The sequence below is a fragment of the Sceloporus occidentalis genome, unplaced genomic scaffold (assembly GCF_023333645.1).
Source record: "Sceloporus occidentalis isolate IW3139 unplaced genomic scaffold, rSceOcc1.0.p SCAF_3, whole genome shotgun sequence".
Lineage (NCBI taxonomy): Eukaryota > Metazoa > Chordata > Lepidosauria > Squamata > Phrynosomatidae > Sceloporus > Sceloporus occidentalis.
Genome location: NW_028316983.1, coordinates 134,033,631 through 134,055,243, shown reverse-complemented (window position 1 = coordinate 134,055,243; position 21,613 = coordinate 134,033,631). Strand labels below are relative to the sequence as shown.

Below are 21,613 nucleotides of genomic sequence, written 5' to 3'. Positions count from 1 at the left end.
GAGGGGAAGATAATTGTTTCTTTTGACCAAGACTAGTGACATTGCTTCTAACTGGGCAGACGGAGGCTGAAGATACTATAAAAGCCAGCACTTGATAGATGAAAGTTGGGCTGTTACACAGCCTCCAGCAAATTATTCTAACCCTGGTACAGTGCACCCACGATATACGCGGGAGTGCTTTACGCGGTCTTGAGTGTACGCGCTAAAGCCGCGGGGCACTTGCGGGGCACCAGGGGCGGCACGTCCCATTCAAATGAATGGGCGCACGCACGCCGCCACACACGAGCCCCATTGTTTCCAATGGGGCTCGAGCATGAATTCGCCTTATGCAGCGGGGTCCGGAACAGATCCCCTGCGTAAGGCAAGGACGGACTGTACTACCAACAGTTCTAATGCTGATAATGCTGTCCCTGGCTGATAAATAACCATAAATACTGGTAATAGAGAACAGGAAAGAATCTCTGTTCTCAGATAGGCTGCAATGATGAGTTAACTGAATGGATAAATGATCATTATTATAGTAATGGATGCTACAATGGGTTATAATGGCCATGGAAAGTTATTATCTTCCATGAATGTCTGTTAGATAGAGATAGGAGTTTATCCCATTAACAAATAAACTGGTTTATCTCTTCTGGCTTGAATTCAGGATCTGGGATGTCTCCTGGATGTTATCATACCTAAATCACCACCAATCTTGCCAGGACGCTGCCGCCCAGATGCATCCTGGGACAGAGCCTTGCTCAGGCGCCCACTTTTTGAAGTTGGAAACTCCCCAACTTCAAAAAAGTGCTGGCTGAGCAAGGCTTTGACTCAGGATGCATCTGGATAGCAGCATCCCAGCTAGATCGGCAGCAATTTATGTATGATAACATCCGGGAGTGTCCCAGATCCTGAATTCAAGGTGGAAGAGATAAGCTAGTTTATTAGTTAATGTGATAATTTCTATAGAGATACAGAGAGAGAGAGAGAGAGAGAGAGAGAGAGAGAATGCTGCTATGTATAACAATGTCTGTGCACTCATCCACAGATGTTACGTTTAAGGTCCTCTATGTGCTAAGTATAGAAATGCCTGCTAGGAAGAAAGCAAGAGGATGTTAAGGTTCAAATGTATAAAATACTTTACAAATGTGAGAGCCATAAATAAGGCCTCTTTGTGAAAGTAGCTAAGATGGACATGAAAAAAATATCTGGTAATGATGTAAGAGTTAATGCCTTGACTGAAATGTAACATGACAGATTAAGTAATATGCCTAGACAATAAAAAGTCCATATTCCTCCCTAAGGAAGGTGATGAGAAGGACCCCCCAAAGAGATAGTTATTTAGCTGACAAGAGGCAAAAATGTCCCTCAATCTAAAGAGGCAGGGGTAGGGAACCAGGGGGCTGTACAGACGTCCTTTAAGGGGCGGCCTGCAAGCGCCTCCATTTTTGCCAGATCAGGGCCGCAGCAACCACACACAATGCAGCCCTAATCCGGCCTTTCCAGGGCGCAAAAAGGAGCCACAAAAAGCTGCTGGAAAAGGCATGTAAGCCATGGCGACGTGGCTCAAAGTTGCTCCTTTGGCACTGCATCATATGGACACAGTGCCAGAGGAGGGCTATGATGCTGCACGCCATGTGGAGCGGCACGTGGCGTCACGGCACCCTGGGGGTGTGTATATGCTACTGTGTAGTGACAACCTATGTTTGTACCATGGTAGCTTGTTCTGTAGTAAATGGCAGGCCTTTTAGATGATGAATAAGTGACTTTCCAATCCAAACAAGATTCACAGTTCCATTTCTTTGTTGCACAATTTTTAACAGTACCACCTCATTAGATAACAACACTTATGACAAAACTGTACATATGGTTAAACTATCATGCTTAATGTTTATATATTAGCTCAATAATTCAAAGAAGTGAAACTTAATATATGGCCCAACCATGAGCAGTGACTTCTAATAATTCAAGTATAAAATTAAATGTCCTGAACACAGAAAGTTGGACCAAAGGCCAAAACTGTCAATTTTGTTCTTCTTCCCAGAATAGCATGTGCAAAGGCCCCCTTTTGGTTGCTTACCTTCACTTGAAATAACAGGGTGCTCAACCCGCTGACATTGGGAATCCTCTGTTGTCACTGTTCCCAAGCCTAATATTCCAAGGCTATTGATCAGCAGCACAACCATTTGAACAGCATCCTGCATATTGGCCATGTTTGCCTTTGCTCGCTCACATTTCCTTTAGCCAGTAATTCTCCTTGTATTCAGATGTGAAAAGGGCCTGCAGAATACAACAAGAACAACATTACCACTAGACAAAGGATAGCTAGCCTATATATTATTGGGGAAAGTGCATTTACTTGCAGACAAGATGTGCAGAGAGCACGTACTTAGACTGAAGGGGTTTGAAAGCTCTCTGATATTCTGCTGTTTTTTGTTTTTGACTTCAGTGGAAAATTCAGCAGCCAGCCCAGTGGTGGCATAATATAACCCCCCACAAGTGCCTCAGGAGAATAGTCCTTGCATTCACGTGCAACTGTTACAGAGCCCATATGCTCAAGAACAGTTTGGAAACTGCATACAAAATCTAAAAAGAGATTTAGCAGCACATTGTCCATTCTCTCCCCACTACCCATATATTAAGAATACAGATGATAATGTTATGTACAGCAAGAGAGATGGAGAAAGGAAACATTTATGCATCTTGCACAAATACCGGCATAAATGTCTAAATTTCTAAAAGCATCACTTTTCTTTTTAAACTGTCTATAGAGTGACTTTGTTTGCATTCCTGGGCCAGCACATCTTTGCAATGAATATTCTATGAATCTGTACTTGGGAGTTCCTATACAGCAGTTCTATTTTATATACTTCTATTGTACACATAGCACTGTTGCCATCCTTTTTATATAGTTTGCCCCAGGGAAAGGGAAGAATAAATGAGACCTATTAGAGAATGCTGCTATTTGCACCAATGATGCTCATTTTTATCTCCTAGTAATGATTCAATGTACTTCGCTTCGCTTAGCTTCTAGAAATGGCAATTGCTGTGAACAATGGCTTTGGGAATGTGTTCCACAGAACCCTGGAGTTGACTTTAAGCTTTTCAGAGGTTTTTTGTGACAAAATGAGAGTGACAGACCTGCTCCCCTGAAGGACAGCGTCTTTTACAACTCCTAGCTGTGGGGAGAGTATTTATTTATTTATCTATACCCTGTCTCTCTCCCAAAATGAGACTCAATGTGGCTCATATTTGGTATGTTTCAAGGTTCACTCTTTGTTTGCAAAGGATGGCTGTGAGACCCACAAGGCCTGGCCAGCATTTTACATGAAACAAATGAGCAGAACACTGCCCTGGATTCTCTGCAATATGTAAAGGTCACATATCACAGCTATAAAGAGATTCTACACCTGGCAAATGCCATGGGTCAGAAAACGTGGCAACAGCTACGGGCCTACCTTAAAAAAACAAAAACAAAAGGCTAAAGAGCTGTCCTCCCAGAGCTCTCTTTTTCCTACCCTAAGGATGTCAGGTCTCAGGATCTGAGCAGAAGTCTCAGGGAATAGTTCTGGTTCTCTAGGTCTTCAGGAGGTGAAACAAATATGACAGCAAATGGTACAGGGTCAGAGGGTGAGGGGAAATAATAAATTTGATTTTTGCATATAAAGTGGCTTCAGCCATGGATACCCATCTTCTACCCATGGTTAAAGCAATGGGTACCTATCTTCTGAGAGCCAGCATGGTGTGGTGATTTGAATGTTGGTCTCTGGAGACCGAGGTTCAATTCCAGCTCAGCCATAAGACTCACTGGGTGACTTTGGACAAGCCACACTCTCCCAGTCTCAGGAGAAGGCAATGGCAAACCTCCTCTGAACAAATCTTGCCAAGAAAACCCCATGATAGGGTCACCTTGGGGTTGTCATAAGTCACAAACAACTTTGAGGGCACACAACAACAAAGGAACAAGGCAAGACGGCTCATGGGTCTTGTTGTTATACAAGCCCTGTGAACAGTGTTGCATGGCCCAGGGGAAAAACATTTCCCAAGGGGTACCAATGAGCTTTCCATAAGCTGCTGCAGCAGCAGACAGCCCGGAAACACATATCAAGTGTAGTGTAGGTAAGGAAGGCCACAGGAGATGCAACAGCCACCAGGTGTATTTTGCCACCTTTAAAATTCTCCCTGTCCCAAGGCTGTGGGTTACCATATCACCTGATTAGCAAGCTTTTACTCCATTTCTTAGCCTATTACCCTCATGCCTTTTCCATAGTCTGCTGACCCAGATGATGTTCCGGCCTATCTCCTAACTCTCACCCAAACTAACAATTTATCCATCACTTAATTTATATCCTGTCTCTCTCCCGGGCCTCAAGGCAGCTTCGCCAGCTTTACAATATCAAAAGGACCAACTCCGATGACATCACACAGTCCTCCACCATGGGCTCAGTAGCCCTGAATTCTCAGGGAATGGGATGCCATTGACCTGACAATCCTCTCCCTGTCCCATCTGATGCCTGACTTTGGTAGATTCTTCCTCAAAGTGAGGTACTGTGGGTGAGGTTGACACATGTCAGCCTGATGATCTTTGTCTCTGTTTCTTTTGCTCTGTCCAAATGAATCTGGAACTTACAACAGTGAGAATTACAATGGCGCAATCCAGACCGGCACTTTGCACCGGCCTGGCCATGTACCAGTCTGGAGTGTCATCTAGGGTGGGGTGGGGGCAGGTCTTATGAGGTTGGGGCCAAAAGTACATCCTCCCCTAGCCTTCCGAGTCCATGCTGGACTCAGAAGGCAGCCTCTCTCCCACCTCCCATGCCTTCCAATTCCATGCAGGACTGAGAAGGCAACTGGGCAGGCAGCAGCTAACTGTCCCTCCTAATCAATCCTGGGCTTTTTCCCTGGAGAGGAAGCCCTGGATGGAACAGCCTGCAATAGTGTGCGTGCACCCCTCCTGCACCGAATGGAGCGTAGGGCCCAACTGGGTGTCACCCCCCTTCTGGGTGTCACCTGGTGCAGTCCGCCCCTGCACCCCCCTCAGTGACACCACTGCAGAGCACTGGCCCAAATCCCATATATTATGTTCTGCCGTTGGTGTATTTATGAAGTGTTGATATAGTTGTGGAGCGTTCCTTTAACCTCTGCTCACCATTTGTCCCATCCTCCTAGCTATCCAGTTTTCTTTGCATTATTTCCAGCCAGAACTAATCATCCACACAAATGATCAGGTAGTTTATGTTTTAAAAATTGAATGGGGAATATGAATGGCTCCAGGCAAAGTAGTCATTATCAGATATTAATTTGGAAAGCCACACAGAATGAAAAATCAATGAAAATGTGTTGAACAATCTTATTAATGTAAACGTCTCCATTTTCTTTCATAACATCCTTCATCTTATCTGGGTATGACTCAATTGTACAACAGACCATAAGAATGGTAAAATACATATCTGTAGCCCTATTGTAGGGAGCCAGCATGGTATAGTTGTTTGAATGTTGGACTACGACTCTGGAGACCAGGGCTCAATTCCCGGTTCAACCATGGACCTCCTGGGTGACCTTAGGCAAGTCACAAGCTCTCAGCCTCAGGGGACGACAATGGCAAACCTTCTCTGAACAAATCTTGCCAAGAAAACACCATGACTGGGTCACCTTAGGGTTGCCATAAAGGGAAAACAACTTGAAGGCACACAACAACAGCAAGCCCTATTATGTAGAAGCAGTACACAAAACAAGAAGCACTCAATGCTGACAAAGGAAGTGAATTTTTAAAGATTTTCTAATGGGCACTGCCTCTTTTTCTCTGGATTATATCAATGGTACATAGAAAGATCCATTAGTTAGAAAAGGTTGACCATACAGCCTTAATTAGCCATTCATCATGCACAATTACCCCAATCTGTTAAGAGATAGGTCAAAGTTAATAGCTCTAAAAATTTATAATGTCTTGGTTTGTGCACAGGCTGTGCCTCTGACCACATGATTGGTAACTCAGCTGACTCTATAGCAATATCATTTAAATGGACAACTCTTGTGATCTAAACCTGAGTTATTGTACACAATTATAATAATCACACAATATTTTATGAAGGTTTTTATTTATAAAATTATTTCTACCAGCCATCCCTGGTTCAAAACTGATTTACCCGAGTAGCTAAACATGATAAAACTATAATAAAATAATATTAGTAAGCTTGAAATTTTCAGGGAAATGCAATCCAATCTGAGACAGGCAGCAATCCTATTTCTGTATTCACAATTTTCATGACTCCAAGCATTTTATTTCAATATCTTTATTGATATTTCATCCAAATATGGTTCCCAGACACCATGATTCAAACCTCTATGGAGTGAGATAATATCATCCATATCCTGAAGGTCTCAGACTGCAAAACTATGAACAGTACCTATTTTTATGTAGATCAGGAGCATGCAACACATGTCCCACTTCCACTGAAAACTGGTAGCAAATCATACAACTAAATTTTGGTGGGAAGGTGGGAAAAGGCATGGAAGCAAATCTAAAATCCTTGCTTTACATGGCTTTTTGTAGTTTCCCATCAAACTGAGAAAATCCCATTAAAACAAGAATTCCTTGTTTGTTTTAATTGCTGTTTCACTTTGTTGCTGAAATTTGCCATGGTAATTTGCCACTGAATTTGACACAGCCTATGGTTAGTCCAACTGAACAGAACTGGTCCCTGCTAAAAATCAAACATAATCCAATCTGCATATATTTCAGAATGCCAGTTATTCTCATTCACTCCATCATCTGCCAAACATTCTTTCCAGGTTTTTTTTAATACACTGAATATTTTTGGTGAAAAATAATATGGAAAATAATATGCATTTTTTCTACAAGGCACATGACTTATTCACATTTGTATATCCAAAACAAGCTTCTTCTCCCTTCCCTTTTATTTGCATATCTTTCCATCCATCACTTTCCAAAGTAACACAATATTTTCTGCAGGCATATGTGTAAATCTATGCATACATTACAATTGATGTTGTGAGATTGAATGTGGTGTGGGGATAGTTTGGTGGGACTGAGTAGATACAGATGTTGTATGTATGTATTGCATGGCATCGAGTTAGTCTAGAGTGTAAAGTAGTAGTACTGAGAGTTTGTTTATGGCTGTATTTTATGGAAGAGGAAAACTGTTTTAAAAAATAAAATTAAAAATAAATAATAAATCTATCCATACATTTTGATTGCAAGATATCTCTAGCCCAAGATTCCACTGATATAAGGCAAGGTAAGGATCATAAGGACACCACCACTTTGGAAGAAGGAAAACCCCAGTACCAGCAGATTCCATGACAGATATCACTGGTCTTCCTAGTCCCTGGACCCATGTAAACTTGTTAAACACTATGGAGGACAAAGTGGATCTCACAAGCTAGAAACAAGCTAGTTTCTTAGCACAATTTTCACACTAGGCAAGAATGGACCCATAGTAAACAATGGCCTCAAATCCCATCCCGAACAAGTGATCAAAAATGATATAACCTAGTCAGTTATATGGAAAACCACAGAGGGGTTAAGAAGGACACACTTTCCTCAATGATCTACTCTCCCAATAAATCCATCCGCTGGCTTGCAAAGATTGTGTCCATCTTGAACCTGTGATAGAAATAGGTTGAAATAAGTGTAGATCATCCAACAATATCTGGAACACCTAAAACTGGGGTCACTAACACTTGACTGAGCATTTTCCCCTGCACTGGTTGGTTTGTAATAACCCAGTGCTGCAAGAACAAGAGAGGACTTTTTAAAAAGCAACCTTCTTAGTATTACTTCTCAGCCACCATCATTAACAAAACTCTGCCAATTCCTTTACTATAATTATGTCATACCACTTTGCTATCACTCTGTCAGTGCACCTGAAGAAGTGAACTGATAACCCACAAAAGTTCATGCTTAAATAAACAAGTTACTCTTTAAATTGCTGCTAGATTCCTCTTTCCCTTTCTCCTTTGTATGCTCACTTGTAAAATTATTGAGCAGTGCACACATGCCAAGCCATGTTTCAGATGTATGCAAATAAAAGCCAAAATAAAATAAAATAAGAAATGTCCCACTAAAACCAGAGGGACAAAAATCGGTATTCGGATATCCTTTATTATTGCTTTGTTTTAGAAGGAAAGATGCCAGGTTCTTTAGTTCAAGCAATCTGTAGAGTAGATTGCTAAAAAGCAGTATGTATTCAATGCACACTGAAACCTGTTTAGTCCCATAAAGTATAATGACATTTACCACACTAACATCATTCACCTCAGATGATGGTCCATAAACTCTACAATTTCCCCCTGCCCATCTGACAACCTCCTCTAAGGGAGCTCATAAAAGAACCTGATTGTTCACTCCCAACCCCTTCCAATATCATTTAATGGGTCTCAAAGGACTCTTACAGTCTTATTAAAGGACCATCTAGACCTTACCCATTACTGAGATGTAACCTATGATTGATTAAGAACCCCAAACGTTGAGCAGCCTTTCCCTCTGCAGTGTAATGCACCTTATTTTCCCTCAATGAAGTCATATAAAAATAAGAAAATTTCATTTGAAATACACTAATATCAGCAACATAAAGAATCACCTATCAACCCAACACAGCGTTGTTTAATGCGCAGGATTAAACTGCTTCCATTTCTGGTTACTCCACAGGTCTTTCCATCCTCCTACAAAGTAACAATTTTCTTGAAACACCAATATTGACAGTGCAATTGTAGAGGTAAAATAACAACAGTAAGGTTTTTAAAGGACTTTGTGCCTTTATTTAATTGGACAGATTTTAAACATTATTTGAGATCCATGGTGGTGATGCTTTTCATAATACAGGGAAAACTTTACAGGTTATTTGTTTTTCCTTATATATTCTAAATATTGTATAGTACAGAAATAAAATCTAAATAGAGGTCCAGTAAGAATAAAAATGTTTGGTGGGGTGTGCATGCAGTGGTGAGGAATAGAATTCCTACAAGTGACATGGTTTTCTACCTTGGGTTAGTGCTGTCATAACACTGACTCTCTCTAAACTGTGTTTAAGAAATGAAGGACCAGATGTGGAAACATGCTGCTCCTCCTATCCCCTAGGGAAATCTCCCTCCTGACTTGGGGTTGAGCAGATGGAAAGGAAAAACAGAGCCATTACCAGGTTTTCCAATTCATCTGGAACCCCTGCTGTCCACATAGCCATGGTCAGTCCACCCATGGGCAGTCCACATCAGGTGACGTCAAGTCATGCTGCTTAGGTTTTTTTTGGGGGGGGGTGCCTCCCCCCAAGCATGTGCACCATCAAATGAACACACTGCCGGTGATTGCCAATTACCTCCCTTGTCCCACCCAGCTGGTATCCCATTGGATGCTCCATGTGACCAGCCATAAAGTCGCACGAGTGATATACCGCCCATACAGGGCATTGGTACATCCAGTGATACACTGGCAAAGCGCAATCATGGAGGGCCCCCTCAACATACCCCCTGTTCCCCTCCTTCACTCCATGTTTTGATTACATGCATTGCATTATTGGCAAACTGCCATTTGTCATAATTTTGCATCATGGAGTGTGTGATGGCTCGCTGGTGCATCTGGCCATTCATGCACCAGTATGTTTGACAAAAGGAAAACACTGTATGGTGAGCAATATTACCAGCAGCTGCGTCTCACCAGGCCCAAGGCGCATGGTCCAGACCCCTTGCAAAAACCACCTGGGCCTTCCCACATCCCTGTGCTCTCGTTGTGCTGGTAATATGCCAGTGTGATAATGCACATTTTCCATGTTAGCATGGAGCAAAAGAGCTTTATTTTGCTCCATTTTTTCACCTGGAGCACAGCTTCATTCAAGTTTCACCCAGTTTTGGCCTTGTGCATCATATATACACCTGAGGCTCAAAACAGGGTGAAACTGCTTTATTTTTGCCAATGCTTACAACCTTTTAATCACAGTTCACTGGTTAACTGATGTGTGTTAACTGCTTCACTGCTTAACCATGGTTTCTCTTAGCCCAGATGTTTAGTCCTGTAAGCCTGGAAGAGTGTTGTTTCAGTAAGAAGGGCAAAACCAGGTGCACTTATTTCAGTTTCTTATAGAAACTGGGAGTGGGGCAGTATCCAGACAGACAATCCTATAAAATCTACTGAATTTTCTCCTTAATCATTGCAGGGGCTCAACTAAAACATCATACAGAGCCATGCTTAAGAAAGATCAACTATGCTGAGCCTGAACTGATAAACTACTGTCTCCCAAGGTTGCTGCACCATGGAAACAAGAGTTCACTTACAAAGATGAAAGAGTGGGAAATGGAAGCTGAGAAACAGCTTTAAACCACACTTTGCCTTTTACACATTTGGAGGCTCAAACTATGGTTTAGTTCAAGTTCAAAGTGCTCTTTTAGACTGTGCAGTTATAAAACTGCAATTCCACTTTAACTGACATGGCTGGGTCCAATGGAATCTGGGGTTTGTAGTTTGGTTAGAGGCACTAAATATCTTCCCTACACTGCAAATGCCCCTAATAACCCTCCTGCTTGTGAAAAAAGGTTTGTTTGTGGTCGAAGGCTTTCATGGCCGACATCCATAGTTTTTAATGGTTTTTTTTTTTAGCTATGTGGCCATGTTCTATAAGAGTTTATTCCTGACGTTTCGTCAGCATCTGTGGCTGGCATTTTCAGAGAAATGAAGGTTTATTTGTTTTCATGTTAAACAGTAGGAGGATTCTGCAACCTACTGAAAAGGTGAATTGCCCATCCTGGAAGCTATCAGGAGAAGAAATTCACAATCTCTCTATCATTTGTGAGGATGAAAGATCAGGAAAAGGGTAGTTATGAAATGTGGAGGAGGTCTAGAGCTGTTTGGGAGCCCAGGGACACACTTGGTAAGAGCATCCCAAAATTGTTTTCCACATTGGTCAGGTCAAAGTCTCTTGACATTAAGTTCCTTTTCTACTGTTTGCATATGTTATGCAGGAACAAAAGTTCATGTTTTAACCATAGTTCGTATAATTGTATAGACTGAGTGTATCAAACCTTATAATGTACTTTTGGTATCCTTGGTAATTCCCGGATAGATTTTAAAAGTTCAAAGGCTAGGAAATTGGAGGGTGTGTTTTCAGTGTGGTATTGAGCACTTAAAATAGAAGGGCTGCACAAACACACAAGATAATTACTCTCTGAAATAACAGTGGCAGAAACAACAGCTGGTGTTTGGACACATCAACATGCTGAGCTTTCCTAGGGTGTTCCCAATCCAGAAAATGTTGGAATCAGCATTACACTCATCTCTTCAGGAAGAAGGGGGTGGGAATAGCCTGTGACCAATGTCCATCTGCTACCTTAGTTTAAAAAAAATAAGATAAACACTGAATTTGATCTAAAACTGACTATTTTTTAATAATGGGAAATTTAGAGCTAAATTTCAGATTAAGAAGTTAGTAGAATTTATGGGAAATGTTTTCTTTTTTAAAAATCTCTCATTTCTATTCATCTTAACTTATATTTCTTATATTTACTCATGAATTCCAAAACTTTGAAATAAAATACATATTGAGGGAAAGTTATTGAAGTTGTACAAAGTAAAGAGATACCTGCTGTAGGCTCTTGTATGTCAGCAGATAAACAAATAACTGAATTTTAAAACGTACAGATAAATAAGCAATGGTTCTTTAAATTAGCACTGATGAATTCTGACTATGCCAGTTTCTGAATATAGAACTGATAACTTGCTACTAGCTGCTCAACACACACCTACCTACCTTCCTTTCATGAGTAAATGCAAAGTGTAGCGGTTGTAATGCTGTCAGAGAATCCAATTTGAAACCACTTTAAATGGCATGGCTCAGTGTTATGGAATTTTGGGAATTGTAGGTTTGTGAGACACTTCAGTGGGTCCAAAATGCTGCAGCCAAGTTGCTGACTGGAGCAAATTATAACAAAAATATAATATCATTGCTAAAACAGCTACATTGGCTGCTCATTCATTTCAGGGCAGATGTCAAAGTACTGGTTATAACCCTGAAAACCCTACATATCTTGGGTCCAGACTATCTTAAAGACTGTATCTCTCTATGGCCTGTTACAAACGGGCCTTAAATTACGCGACGAGTGCGTACTAGGGTTAGAAAGGGGCGTCCTTTCCGGACGCCCCTAACCCTAGTACGTGCTCTGTGCGTAGAAAATGGCGGAGGCCATTCCACACGGCCACCGCCATCACTACGTCACGACCGCACCGCCTCCAAATAAGGCGGCACGGTTGTAACGTATTGGGGCCGCCCCAGGGCGCCTAGTGCGCCCTTTCCAAGGCCCCGGAAGGAGCTCCGTTTCGGAGCTCCTTCCTGGCTTTATGTCACTGGGTGCAGCCTTCAGACGGCTGTGCCCAGCGACGCAGAGGAGAAAGGGGCCAAGCGGCCCCTTTCTCCTCCTCCCTGCCATCGCGGGGTGTCCTTGGGGCTTGGAGCCCCAAGGACACCCCTTTCCAGACGGCAGGGAAGTGGCGTTTTGCTGCTTCCCCGCGGCCTGGAAAGAGGCGGATCGGGGCCTCAGCGGCTACCGCTCTGGCTGCTGAGGCCCCGATCCGGCAGGGAAACGGGCGGGTGCAGGCCGCCGCTTTTCAGTGGTCTGTAACCCGCCCAAATGACCCAGAGCTTTCAGATTTGCACCGGAAAGCTTTGTCTCAGTTCCAACACCATCACAGGCACATTTGGTAGCAACATGAAAAAGAGCTTTCTCAGTGGCTGGTCCCAAGTTGGGAAATCCCCTTCCTCTACAGGTCCAGATGGCCCCTTCCTGCTGTCTTTCTGCTGACAGGTAAATACCTTTTTATTTAGGGAAGCAGTTGGTTTTTAATAGTTTGCAACAGAGCTTTTCATGTGTTGTGTTGTGTCTCTGTTTTATTATGTTTGAAATGTGTTTTCAGAACTGCATACATACATACATACATTCCAAGGGAATTTTAGTGTTGCCTTACAGACTAGTTCTGTGTCTGGGTGCCTTATTTCCATGCTCAGTTTATACATTTGTAAATAGACAGATATTTCAATATTCTATCCATCTTCCATATTCTCTCGTCACCTTAAAGCTGGAATTTCTTTTTTTTTATTAAACATACAAAAACATACATTTACGAATAACAATCCATACAAACATATACACTTACATATAGATATTACTACCATTTCGGGTAGTATAACATATACTGCCTCTTGTACTGTTTTTACTGAAATATTTTATCTCCTTCCGAAATAAGAATCCTTACCTAAAATGTTGCTATAAATAATTTCCCGTATAAATTTGTTTTTTTTTAAATTGAATATACTTCCTGTTAGCATTAAAAAGAAATTACATTATTTAAGACTTCTCTAAATTAAGCATTAATACAGAGACCATAGAAGCGTGTTTACATAGTTATATTCCATAAAATTGTAAAAGTGGGCTATTGATATAAAGTTGATCTTTGTAGTTTCAATTCTCAGTTATAGTAAATTATCATATATAGAAGTATCAAACATCAAGCATAAAAACGAAATTATGGGTAGAGTATACAGGGAAGAGATAGAAAGGGACAGGCAAAGCATACTCTTTATACACATTCTCTCCCCCTCTCTGTTTCTCTCATTATTATGTCTTCTTATTTTCCTCTTCTTGTTATTTCCCAGTATCTTATCACACATCTCCAATCTTCTTTGGTTTCTTCTTTAGTTTTCCCTTTCATCAGAGCTGTCAATATATCCATCTCCATGGCTTCATACAAATTTGAAAGCCAATCTTCTAAATTGGGTATCACTGGATTCTTCCATGCCCTAGCAAAGATGATACTAGCTGTCGTAGCCATATATAAGATAATACATATAGATTTTCTCTCTTTTTCTTTTTTCAGATCTGAGGTCATGTTCAATAAAAACAGAAGTGGATCAAAGGGGATGTTATAGCCCAAAATCTCACACATTGCCCAGTGGATTTTTCCCCAATATTTTTCTGATTCTCTACATGTCCACCATAGATGATAAAAATTTGCATCTATTTTTCTGCATTTCCAACATGCCGCATTGTGTTTTTTGTATATCAAGTTAATTTTATGTGGCGATGTATACCAACGATGCAGCATTTTTAGGAAATTTTCTCTGCAGTTCTGGCAAAGTGTAAAATTATTCGATTCCCGACAAGTTTTAAAGCTGGAATTTCATATCACTCAAGTGAGCAAGAGAACCACAGGAGAATCCTTTGCACTAAGCCCCAAAAGAAGACAAGGCAATCCTTTGGTGGACCCCACTTATAAGAATGCACAGGCTTAGGTTACACCAAGCTGTATATCAGGTAAGGCTCATGTGTACAACTCAACATGTACATGGTACCAGGGTGGATAAGTGTCATGATTGCATGTGTCAACCTTTGCCAATGCAGCCCTTGAGGGCAGGTGGGCATTTCAAATGTAACAGGAGGTACACAGACATACAGCTATCCTCAATTCCAGAAGAAAACCATCCATTTAATCAGCCCATGAAGAAATGTAATCTTGTCCTTCCTCAGTCAAGTAAAATAAGTGAATAAATCCAGGGATCAAGTGCCATGGAGTAGAATAAAACTGACCATTTGCTGAAATCATCTCACACAATAACTTGGGCCATTACATTTTGAAAAATAAAATATTCTTAGTGAATTTTCAAGGGGTGGCACAATTAACTCATGTGAACAATTTCACATTAACTTGATGATACAATTTAGCCCTGAAATTGGATGCCTCCCAGACTGTTAAGTATGTACTAAATTCAGCACTGTGTCACAATTGCTTGTCTAAAACCTCTTCTCCAGCCAGTATGAAAATTACTATTAATTTATGCAGTGCCACCATTCCCATGACACTTTCCAGAGGTAACATAAACAAACAAAGGCACATCTCTGCCCATGGAGTTAACAATCTACATTAAATTCAATAAAACACCCAGGAAGATCAAAATCAGGTTGTAGCATGTGTTATATATGTTGCACTAGCCTTCACCACTTGCCAATTAACTAAGATTTCTCACTATTAACTTATTCATGAGGTGCCTTCAAGAGAAAATATGAGAAAAATGTCAGAAGAAGAAAGGTAGATCCCCTTTTCTTCTCTTTGAAAAGCATAGGCATAATTTCCAAAACAAATGCCAGCCCAGGAACATATACAACAGAATGGAATGGTCTGTTAAGGCAGACGGAAACCACTTACTCATATTTTAATATGTTCAGTGTCAGCTTACAGCATAACCTGTATAATTATGAAGAAATAGGAATGTAATTTTTTTTCTAATGTGAGTGTTAGCATGCACGCCACACCACAAGCAAAAGCAAAAACAAAAAACATTAACTCAACTTATTGCTACTTTTCAACACTTTCATTAATCTTTAACACCTTCTTTGTCCCATTAGAATACTAATTACACGCATCCCTTGGTGTTTTACCAGGTAAAATAGTAGTTTAATTTGGAGTTTTTTTAAATGGAAATCCTTGATGAAGGAAAGTTCAAAAATCTTGAGAACATGAAGAATCTGTCCCCAATGCATTACTGCATGTAGCTTTTAAGCAACCTTTTCAAAAGCAAAAACAACCAGAGATTGTAGACTTGAACAGGGAAACATGGGAGGGGTACGGATGTAATCCTTTCTTCTTTCACCCAGATTCAGAATCACTTCTCCCCAAAGCTGCTTTTTGACACAGAGAATTTTGTTGTTGTTGTTGTTGTTAGCAATAGCTACATTTCTATACCGCTCCATATTGAACTAAGCAATGTCTAAGTGATTTATAACATGTAAGCTAATTGCCCCCAACAAGCTGGGTACTAATTTTAGTGACCTCAGAAGGATGCCAGGCTGAGTTGATACTAGAGCCCCAGGCTAGAATCAAACTCAAAACCTTGTGGCTGTGAGTGGGTGACTGCGGTACCAGCATTTCACCACTGCGCTACCAGGGATCCCTTGTTGTTGTTGTTGTTGTGTTGTTTGCCTTCAAGTCATTTATGACTTACGGCTTTCCTCAAGCAACCCTATCATGGGGTTTTCTTGGAAAAGTTTAATAATAATAATAATAATTTGTTTTATTTATATACCGCTATTCCAAAGATCATAGCGGTGAACATCAAGTAAGCTAATTAGCAAGTAAGCTAATTTGCCCCCAACAGTCTGGGTACTCATTTTAGCGACCTCGGAAGGATGCAAGCCTGAGACGAGCTTGGGCCCTTTTGCTGGTCTTGAACTCGCAACCTTATGGTTTTGAGTGAATGGCTGCAGTACAGGCATTTAACCACTGCGCCACCAGGGCTCCTTTTTTTTACCATTGCCATTATTATTATTATTATTATTATTATTATTATTTATATCCCGCCCCTCTGCGCAACACAACTGGGGCAGCTTACAACATTAAAATATACATTCCATGACTCCTAATGCCACCCACCTCCCTTAAAATACAGTTAAACAAATTACAATTAAAAAGTCCTTAAAATGATAGCAACAAATAAACTCTATCCTCTGAGGCTGAGAGAGTGTGACTTGCCAAAAGTTATCCAGTGGATTTACATGGCTGAGCTAGGATTTGAAGACTGGTTTTTCCAGAGTACTATGCCATGCTGGCTCTCAGAGGAAAAATACAAGTACCTGTATTAAAATCTTGCCCTCACTGAAGCAAATCAAATATTGTATTGGTAGTGGTGGTGGGGACAGAGAACAAAGGATTAAATCAAGTATTTCATGGGATTGGAATTCCACTCATTGCAGCCCTTGTTCTTCCTCTCCTTCTACAAGTACTGTAGCCTTTTTAAGATTTAGCACTTGGCTTCATACTATTAAGAGTCTTCAGGCAAGACTGCATAGTTACTCAACTATCCTTTTGTTTTCTTAATGTTACCCTTTCCCAACCTGGACCTTTCCTGATGTGTTGGAAAAGTGATTTCCCCTCAACAGCCTGGTCAATGGTCATATTTGCTAAGATGATGGGAGATGTTCATCACATGTGGGGGGTGCCAGTTTAAGAAGGCTGTCTTCAAATGTTTCACAATGTAATTCTATGTCTGCCACTCTTTAAGCTAGTGTATGCAAATCACCTTCTTTTTGACATTTTGTTTTTCTTAGAGCTAAGGAAAGGAAGAATCCTTGGCAAAGGGCAGAGAAACTACCCCACTTCAGTTTCACTTCCCAGGTATGTCAGGAGGTTTAATATGGCAGATGGCAGCCTACATTAACCCTACAATAAAATAGGGAGTGTCCCCATTTCTGCAGACCCACAATTCCTAGTGGTTTCAGAGAACATAAATGCCACAATGTTGTCCAAGGAGTGAAGCCTAGTTCTCCTGGGGCAATCTCCAGAATCTGCTGGAGATCCTGCACTTGCACCAGAAATCTCAGCTCTTGGAGTAGGTGAAGTAGTATAGGATGCCACCAGAGACTAGCGCAGCTTTAAAACTTCCAAGGCCTCTTCAAACACAGGGAAGAGTGTTGCTGTTTGTTAACTGCCCTCGAGTTATCCCCAACCTATAGCAGCCTTGTGGATGAAACATTTCCAAGCCTCCCCATCTTCCACTGCTCTGCTTAGGTCCTGCAAATTCATGCCTGTGATCTCTCTGATTCAGTCTATCCGTCTGGCATGCAACCTTCCTCTCTTTCTGCTGCCTTCTACTATCCCTAGCATTATTGTCTTTTCTAGTGAGACACGCCCTCTCATAACGTGACCAAAGTACAACAGCCTCAGTTTCGTCATCTTGGCTTCCAGGGAGAGTTCAGCCTGGATCTGTTAAGGACCCATTTGTTTGTTTATTTATTTAATTTTGGCTACCCACAGTATCCTCAGCACCCTTCTCCAGATGTGCATACAAATTCCATTCATCCAACTGAAAGGTTTTACAATGTGAAGCCTTTGGATTGACCTGAGATGGTTTAAATATCAGGGACATACAGTTTGTGCCCTCATATGTTCGACCTGCTGTACTCCAAGCTTCCTGGAGCCCAGGCCAAGAAAGAAAAATGCACCCTCCAAACCTTGATTCAGCTACCACTGCTTTGGCTTAGCAGTCCTGACACTATCTATTACTCCACTATCATATTCCAGTGCCATTATTTTAAAAATTACTTGAAATGTGTATTCTTGTCCATCATTTCCCAGTGCATTCTCTTGCTAAGCAAATGCCAATCTAGACCAGACTTACCGTATATACTCAACTATAAGTCGACCTCATGTATAAGTCAAGGGCAGATTTGGGGCCAAAATTATGGATTTTGATATGACCCATGGGTAAATTGAGGGTAAGACCTAGAGGCATGTAATGAAGGATGTAAAGGACAGAGCAAAAGAAAACAATGCCAATAAACTTGCAAAATTCCAGCAGGCATAACTATTTGTGCTCATACTAAAGGCTGGATGGATGAGAGAGTAGAAGGTGGTCAGTGCTTCCAGAGCAGATTAAATTCTTGCCTTTCGCCAGGGGATGGTTTTATATATATATATATATATATATATATATATATGCACATACATACACACATACACATATATAATATGGTTTAAAGTACAGTATTTACATTGACTAGTGGATAAGTCGAATCAGTTTTTTGGGTTAATTTTTAACCTAAATTTCTAGACTTATGCATGAGTATATAGAGTAGGCAGGAAGAAGATGTACAGAGAGCACCAGCCAAACAAAATGTCATCCTAGAAGAAGCACAACAATACAACAGGCAGTTTTCTCTTCCATCCAGAATGGGCAGACTGGATGTATTTTTTTTTAAACCAGCTAACACAGGTATGGCAGACTATGCCATAAAATAGCTTAATGAGAAACATGTCAGAATCTTCTGTAGGAGCTGCAGGCTACATATCCCTTGGAAAAAGATCAGAAGGAGAAAAGATTAAAGAATAAAGGAAAGACTAAAGGACATGGTAGCCTCATTTAGCGTTTATAATGACAGCAGAAATTAAACACAGACATGTCTATCATAGCAACCCTATTGAGATGGAGGTCTGGGGGTAATGTGTGCCAATGGATCTACAGGGGGTTGGATAAGAAATAAAAAGGCATGAGGGCAGGGATTTAACTCAAAAGCATTAGAAAGATATCAAATAATACAAAAGGGAAGCACTATCTGAAGCAATTCTCCCAATTATTTTGGGCTTTAAAGCTTTTGGATAGCAGCACTGAAATGATGGTGGGACTGCTTTCTCCAGAGTTGGCCAAAGAATTTAGAAATGAACAGAAAGTTTTTTTCTTTACTCTCTCTAGGTGGCCCTTAAACTTTCACTGCTGTACCTATACATTTTTGTGTCTGAAGCAGGCTCCTCATTGTGCACTCCCCTAACAGTGAGGCGTTACATACTGAAGTGTGTGTCTGTGTGCATATGCTTTCAAGTTGCCCGACGACTTATGGTGACCCCATGAATTTCATAGGATTTCTCTTGGCAAGGAATACTCAGAGATGGTTTTGCCAGTGTCTTCCTCTGAAATCTAGCCTACAGTACATGGTATTCATCGACAATCTCCCATTCAAAGTAGTAACCAAAGCTTACTCTGTTTAGCTTCCAAGATCTGACAGGATCTGGTGTTTTATGGGTATTTAGGCCAATTTAAGTGTACTGCCAGGGATACAGTGTCTTCAGATCTGACATTTGGCAGTTCAAGGCTTGAGTACTGCATGAAGGGGTGAGCTCCTCTCACTAGTCCCAGCTTCTGCCAACCTAGCAGTTCGAAAGCATGCAAATACAAGTAGATAGATAGGTACTACTTAAGTGGGAAGGTAACAGTATTTGGTGCAGTCATGCTGGCCACATGACCACCAGAGCAGTCCTTGGACAACACTGACTCTTCAGCTTAGAAATGGAGATGAGCACCACCCCCTACAGTTGGTTAAGAATAGACATTCAAGTCAAGGGACTACCTTTACCTTTTAAGAGTACTGTCACCAAAATCCTAGGTTTTCAGGAGCCGTAGAATATAAAATCTGTTGGCTGCTCCTGTTTCTCTTTTCCAACATTAATCAGTGGCTGAATGTGCTGTAGTGTCTAGGCTGCAGATAAAGGGTTAATGCAAAATTTTGACAGCCTGTCCTGCTACCCTCTCCAAGCCTCTGAATAAACTGATCTTTCACTTTCTTTATTGACCTTGAATAGTTAATTACCCTATATTCCAGTGGGAAATCACACTGCATTGTATTATTTCAATGTTATTGATACGTATACTTGACCATTGCTGCCTACTCGTCTGGTTTACAACAATAGCATATACTGTATTTTTAGTTCATTTTTGTAAAATAATGGAGGTTTTCCTTTGAACAGAGAAGCTCGATCTCATCTTAAATTCCTTTCTAATGCCATTTTACTCCTTTGATACTGTTTTCATACCAAGTGTTCCTTGTTGGAATTTTCTTAAGTGTTGATCTTTATTGTAGCAGATAAAATTCCTTTCGGTATTTCAAACGCCAAGCAGTAGGAGTCATCTATTTTCTTGATGCCAGAGACTAATTAAAATAAAATCCTCTTAAGTTTCACTAGAAACTATAAGTGCCATTTCTCTGGTCTGTGTTGTCCAATTAAAACATCTTTTCCACTGCCTATTTTGCTTTTTTCCTTCCAATCATGTCTAAAGAGGATTTACACAACTGAAACTATGGGCTCCTAGAAATTAGGAATGTTGCCTTATGAAATACTCAGCAATCCATGGTCTAATTCCACATGAGATTATATGTTTACATTGCCCAACCAGATCCACTTGTGTGTGGCCACTCCAAACTGTAACCCAGATTGTGCTAACAAATACTTCTAAATAAATGGTTTTTGGTGCCTAGTTTTTGTTGTTTTTTTAATTGCCTTTTTTGGAAAACTTCAATATACTTCAGTCTGAGATCATTTCTACAGCAGCCTACACAGTCCAGCACTGGAGTCCTCTAACATAAATAAACTGCCAAATTTGTCTTTCCAGGTTGTTTTATAAAGCTTTACTATTGTTGCGTGCCTTCAAGCAGTTGTCAATTTGACAACCCTAAGGTAATCCTATCACAGGATTTGTTCCGAATACGTTTGCCATGCCCTTCTTCTGAGGCTGAGAGAGTGTTACATGCCCAAGGTCACCCAGTGGGTTTCCATGGGTCAGTTTTATAAAGCCAATATAACATATTGGTCAAGAGACTGAACTGCAAACCAAGAAGTCCCTGGTTCAAATCCCTAAGAATGCATATTTTTGAGAAAAGATGTTTAAAATGTGTGTTTTAAATACAGATTTCCATACATTTGAAAAAATGTGTCCTTCTGTGTAAACTGGGCAGAAAAGACTTACACTTGTGAAATTGGTATAAATTAAATATAGACTGATTCATCTATACTTCATAAGAAGTCCCATCATATTTTCTTGTAGTCTCTGTGATTATAGGGGATCCAAAAAATAAATGCTGCTGTCTTATGTGCATTGGGTTTGGCATCACTAGCACACTCCACAGGCACTCATGAAAAGGTGCATAATTTTAGATCAGGGCACGCCTGGTTGTAGTACATTCACTACACCTGTAGGAAGTTCTGTCAGGAGTGCCAACTTCATTTAAAGGTAACAGCAATCCATGATCAGTACTTGCAGCTTTGCACATGCAAATAGAAGCTGTTACAAGCCCATTACTCTGTAATCAC

General features: G+C 40.7%; 1 protein-coding gene across 4 annotated transcripts in view; it reads right to left on the bottom strand.

The window, feature by feature from the left end:
* The window catches only part of SEMA5A (semaphorin 5A), a 166,618-nt gene that overhangs the window by 107,785 nt on the left and 37,220 nt on the right, over positions 1-21,613 (bottom strand). For all 4 annotated transcript variants that reach the window (XM_089516372.1, XM_089516375.1, XM_089516373.1 and 1 more), the window contains exon 2: positions 2,063-2,262. In XM_089516372.1, coding sequence (XP_089372498.1) covers positions 2,063-2,195 — 133 coding nt within the window. In that variant the 5' untranslated portion in view covers positions 2,196-2,262. The remainder of the gene's footprint in view (positions 1-2,062; positions 2,263-21,613) is intronic.